The following is a 6,000-nucleotide window of genomic DNA, read 5'->3' as shown; positions in this document are numbered from 1 at the left end:
TCATTTTTTCACCTATTAATTGTCAAAGGTGTAGTGCAGGAGGCGGGTGTATGTACCCTGACTGCCAGAGAGAACCAGTCAAGACACTAATGAGAGGGGGAGAGAGAGCAGCTGCACATGTGTGTAGTTGTGCTGTTTATGACATATGTACATTGTCACTGAACAACCCAGTCTGACAATTTAATCGTTTATTTTGTTAAGATAAATATTTTGGATTTCTTGAAATTCCACAGTTGAAATACAAATGACGTTATTTAGAGAAGTTAAACCTCAACACAGATTTGAGGGAAGAATCAAAAAATAAATGTAAATAATTCCAGTTCTAAAATTATGTTTAGATATTTGTTTTTGAAATAGAGTTGAAATGAAAATTAAAATATTCTTGTATCTACACCTTGTTACAATAATATTTTCTAAATTAGAATAATCTTTTTTCATTCATATTTTACACTGGTATTTCACAGAGGTACTAAATTTCTGACAGGAGTGAATCACCCCCATGCACCATCATCTGCTACCCCTGGGGCAGGGGATGGGAAAGGTGGGGGCTGGGGGTTCCCAGGTGTCTGGTTTTCGACTGGAACCTCCAGCTGAAAAGGGAAACTGGCAGCGTCCGGTCAGCACAAAAAGTCCAGTTACTGCAGCAATTGGCCTCCCGCACTGGCGGTGGGAAGAGCAGAAGAGCTGGGAGAGGCCAGTCTGTGCCGCGGGGTCACTGTCAGGGACAGAGATTCCCTCCGGCCTGAGCTGAGACCGGGCAGATTATCAGGGGAGCCGCGTTTTTACTCCAGCGACAGGGATGGAAATAAGGGCGGAGTGTCCCGGAGAAGGTGTCAGTGAAAGTGAAGAGATGGGACCCGTCAGTCACATTGTAAAACGAGACCTCGCCCGCCTCATAGTCCAGGAAAATCCCCACCCGGCTGGGCCTAATGCTCACACGGAGGAGGGTCTTGGGGTAGGTACTGGCCCTGTATCCCCCACCCCTCAGCCATACAACCCAGTATCCATTCCTAGGTGTGTACGTGACCTTCCCCTTCCTGCTCACAGATTCCCTACAAACCCCCAGGTCCCAGCCTAACTTGTGTCCCACCTCCACCTCCCAGTAATGCCTCCCACCCGTGAACTGCTCAGTTCCGAGGACACAGAAACAATGATCAAATCTCTCAGGGTTGTTGGGCAGATCCTGGCATTTGTCTCCGCGCCTCACACGTTTCCAATCCTCAGACAGGACGAGCCAGGGATTTGCCGTGTCTGGATCCAGAGTCACGTCCACTGGGGAGAGAGTCACAGAGTCAGTGCTGGGACAATTCTGGGGGCTGGTCACTGGGATCAAAGGAAAATTAACCTGCACCCCTGTTCATCACTGGGGGGAAGGGGTTGTTGCCTGAAAGGAGTCAGGGCCCATCTGCCTGTGAGGAGACAATGAAAGGGCAGGAGAAGTGGGAGAGGGGTGGGAAGGTGTTAGTGGGGACAGGGGTGGGAGGGGACAGGCTGGTGGTGGGAGAGGAAAGGAGAGGGGTAGATGACTGGAGTAGAGGGGAAGGGGCAAAGAGGAGGGGCAGGCACAAGGGCATGGGGGGGGAAGAGGAGCAGGCACCAGGAGGACAGCGGGGGGGAAGGGAAAGTTCCCAGGGGCTGCAGGAGCTAGGGCAGGGGCAGTCACCAGTGGCTGAAGGAGGGCAAGAGGAGCAGCAATGGGGCTGGGGGAGGGGCAGGCACTAGGGAGAACAATGGGCAAAAGGAGATGTTGGGGGTCGAGGGGGGCAAGGTAAGAGGTGAGCACCAGAGGGGCAGGGGGAGGGGAAGGTGATGGGGGACTGAAGAGGGAAAAGGAAGGGGCAGACAAAAGGAGGGAATGGGGGTGGAGTGTGTGTCAGGAGATGGGGGTGGTGAGAGGAGGGGTGGGCACGAGCAAGGCAGGGGATGGGGTAAGTCATGGGTGATGTGGGAAAAGGGGTGTGAAGAGAGTGGAGTCAGAGGGGCAGAGGGTGTGATGGGGGTGGGCACCAGGGAGGAAGGGGGCAAGGGGAGGTGCAGGTGCCACGGGTGCAGGAGGAGTGAGGGAAGGGATGAACACCAGGCGGGTGCGGGGGAATATGGTGCTGGGGGATTGAGGGGTTGAGCAGGCACAGGGAGGGCAGAGGCGGGGAGGAACACGCACCAGGGGGCTGAAAGCAGTGAGCAGAGAGGCAGGGGCAGGTGGCCAGAAGGAGCTGTTCAGAGAGGGGATTGAGGAGGGGCAGGAGCCAGAAGATCAGAGTGGGGCTAGAGGAGGGTGGGCACAGGGGGACGAGGGAAGGGGAAGGTGCCAGGGTTCAGAGAGGGTGGAAAGAGGGATGTGTACCAGGGTGGGCTGAGGGGGGTGAGAAGAGTGGGAGCCAGGACAGCAGAGGAGAATGAGGAGTGGGGACATGAAGGGGCAGAGGGGTGAGGGCAGTGGCAGGCACCAAGAGGGCAGGTGGGGGGCGAGGGGTGGGAGACATGGCAGCAGAGGGGGAAAGGGGAGAGGTTCATACCAAGAGGTAGCAGGGGGTGAAGTGATGGGTGGGCTCCAAGATGCAAAGGATGTTTGGGGGAGAGGGACAGGTGCCAGGATGGCAGGGGGAGAAGGGAGGGGTGAGTTCCAGGGGGGCAGGGATGGGTGGAGGGCAGGGGCACATGCCAGGGAGCCAAAGTGGGTGCAGAGGGGCAGGGACCCACAGGAGCAGAAAGGGGATGAGAAGAAGGGGTGGGTCAAGGGGGAGGCTAGAGGTCGGGGCCAGGTGGGCACAAAACTAAAGGAAGAGTGAGGGAGGAGCGGGAGCCAGGGGGCACAGGGCCATGAGGAAATTGGCAGGTGCCGGGGGGCAGAGGTGTATGGAGGGCAGAGGCACATGCCAGGGTGACAAAGTCAGGGGGAGAGGGGCAGGGGTCCATGGGAGCAGCAGGACTTTGCGTGAGGGGGAGGGGACAGGATAGAGGCAGGGGTCAGGTGGGCACAGGGGTTGAGGGAAGGGTAAGGGAGGATCAGGTGCCAGGGGAGATGAAGGGGGGCAAGCGGGAGGTGAAGGGACCAGGCCCCACCCCTCCCTTCTCCCCCTGTTGCTCTGGGGCCGTGTGTTTGTTACTAAAGCAGGTTGGTGCCGTCCCCACACACACTGATAATCAAATCTCTCAGGATTGTCAGGCAGATCCTGGCGTGAGTCTCTGCATCTCACATGTTTCCAATCCTCAGAAAGGATCCTGCCGCCTCCATATGGGAGAATCTGCACCAGGGGCCAGTCCCAGTTCATACCCGCATCTGCACTAGGGGTTTGCACAGTGGCACTGACATGGCTGAGACACTGCTGTGCCAGGGGCCATAACCCCTCCCCTCACTGAGGTTATGGATCAATAATTACAGGATCATTGGAGCAGAAGAGCTAGACTCTGGGGGGCCTGACCCACTGGGCTGCAGAGTCATCCTCACTACCAAACTCTGGCCCAGTGCCCATGGCAGTGTTAGACACAGGGGGATGTTTTCAGCAGGAGAGATTGAGGGAGCCCCACATCAGACACCTGGAGCGCAGCAGTTCCAACCCTCACCTGAGGCCGCGGGACCCACATTCCAATTCTTTCCCACATCATCCAGGGGGATTGAACCTGGGGCTCCCAGTTGAGGACCCAGCCACTGGGCTAAAGGCTAGAAGGGAAGGGGTGGCACCTTTCTGTGTTCATTGAAACTATTCAGCAAACTTGACATGGACTCAGGAATAATTTCAGTCAACTCAAAATATAATTTTTCAGCAAATAAACTATTTACCACCAAAATTACCCCCAGCTCTATATCAAATGTGTTCCAGCAATTTAGGAGCCCAAATCCCAGTGACTTCCAGGGAGTGACTGTCAACATCCCCAGAAATGCACAAGTACGGGCAGGCCAGGCTCAGGACATTAGTTATGAAACACTCCAGAGCCTCTATTAAATGTGCCCTTGGTAGAAACATTTCCCCTTGGGCTCCCATAGCTCTTTTACTGAAGGCTGCGGGGGAAAAGATATGGCCAGTAGTAATTAGTGACACTAACAAGGAGCTAGTCTGAATGAAATAGAACTTAGAAGAGACTAGCTGAAGATCTTTGTGAATTCAGATGACATCTTTACCTGGTAGCCATGGACTATTTTTCCAGGTGTATAGAAATAGTGTACTTGAAAGATGTAACACACCAGAGTGTTATAGAGCAATTGACGTGCACTTTTGGTCATTTCAGGGTTCCAGAAGAACTTGTGACAGATGGACCACAATTCACTGATGTAGAATTTAATTTATCCAAACAAAATATGATCTTCCTCATGTTACTAGCAGCCCATATTACTCACAAGTGAATGGAGAGGCTGAGAGTTGTACAGACAGCCAAGAATATCCTTCAGCAGGAAGATCCATTCTTTGCTCTACTGAGTTATAGATCAACCCCAATAGCAGCTACTGGGTATAATGTAGCACAACTCCTGATGGGAAGACCCTCCCAATTTCGGAAAACAATCTCTCTCTGATGTTGTCAGACGTAGAGAGTAGCCAAATCAAATAAAGACAAAAAAGAGCTTGCAAACTCTTTTACAACAGATATCATGCAGAAAACTACCAGACCTAGAACCTGGTGACCATGTTTGTGCCAAACTGGATGGAGAAAAAGAATGGAATACTCTAGCTGCTGTAAAGAAAAAGAATTCAACACCCAGATTGTATGTGATCCAGACCAAGAGAGAGAAGAGTTCAACAGAAACTGTCAACATTTACAGTTTGTTCCTCAGAAAGAACAATCAACTGAGGAAACTCTACAGATGGTGGATGCAGAACAAGAAGATGACTCTAGGATTCCAGACAAACCATAGTCAGTCATTAGAACTGATGGGCAGCCAGATGACCAAACTGTTACCTGTTTGGGTTGTGTAATTAGAAGACCAGCACCATTCAGAGACACCTAACAGACTGATCCGCACTGAACTTCAAAGACAGTGCAATAATGGAAATATTATAAATGGTAGGAATGTAGAACTTAAAGGGGGAGATGTAATGGAACACTAAACTGTATTATGCTGTTCATCCCTAGGTAGCGCTGTGTGTAAAATATCATATTTAAGCTGACCTCAGCCATACTTGGCAGAACATTAAAGGATTTTGTGATGAACACATCTGGTGTGTATCTGGCTGAGAGAGAAGCTCTGTAGCCAGCCCATATCTGCCACACAACCATCACACCAATGATGAAAGCCTAGTGTTATTGACTACCTCTGCTATGGCCAGAGTTCTTCTGAACTATGACATGCTGAAGACTATGGGGGATTTTACCCATGACATGAGCTACATAGACAGTTGGAGAATCAAACTCCTGGTCTCTTCATACTTCAGTGGTGAGAATAAAATTATAGCCAAGGGCCTTGCAGATTTCCTTGTGGCAGCAGGGCAGGAAATACCCCCAACCTCACCCTGGCTGCAGAACATAACCAAGTGTCAGCCATGGTCAAGCCTCCCTTTGAATACAGGTTGGCTCTGCGGGTGGGAGGAAATGTATCAAGAGGGCTGGCCCTTTTAGGGGAGTCAGGGACCAGGCGACCTGTGACAGCCTCCTGTAAGGGAGAATGAGACAACCCAGACCAACCTGGAAGTAATTAAATCCCTAGGTGGCTAGTTGACAGCGAAACAGCTAATGAGGCTGATAAAGGGTTAGCAGGGCTCAGCTGAAGGGATCCTAGGGACAGGAAGCTGCTGAGGAGAGAAGCTCCCAGGAGAGCTCACCAGAGCAAGGAGCCTGGAAGGGGAGCTCCTAGAGTAGTGGTCCCCAAACTGTGGGTTGTGACCCACTAGAGGGTGTGGAGGAACTTTTGGGGGGCAGGGCAGGGCCTGGACCAACCCCCATGGGTGGCGGGAAGGGAACCCCACCCAGCCCTGCTCTGTCCCCAGCTCCACTCTGGCCCCACTCTCAGCCCCAGCTGCAGCTCCGGCCCCAGCTTTCTCCACTCACCCTTGGCTCTGCTCCAGGCTG

General features: G+C 52.4%; 1 protein-coding gene across 1 annotated transcript in view; it reads right to left on the bottom strand.

Annotated features, from left to right (window-relative positions):
* Positions 1 to 574: 574 nt before the first annotated feature.
* Positions 575 to 6,000, bottom strand: part of LOC120383804 (butyrophilin subfamily 1 member A1-like) — a 42,343-nt gene continuing 36,917 nt past the window's right edge. Inside the window, exon 10 of the mRNA XM_039502064.1 lies at positions 575 to 1,272. Within this exon, the coding sequence (XP_039357998.1) occupies positions 719 to 1,272 (554 nt within the window). The 3' untranslated portion in view covers positions 575 to 718. The remainder of the gene's footprint in view (positions 1,273 to 6,000) is intronic.

Source organism: Mauremys reevesii, linkage group 15, assembly GCF_016161935.1.
Source record: "Mauremys reevesii isolate NIE-2019 linkage group 15, ASM1616193v1, whole genome shotgun sequence".
Classification (NCBI taxonomy): domain Eukaryota; kingdom Metazoa; phylum Chordata; order Testudines; family Geoemydidae; genus Mauremys; species Mauremys reevesii.
This window is presented reverse-complemented; position numbering and strand designations above follow the sequence as displayed.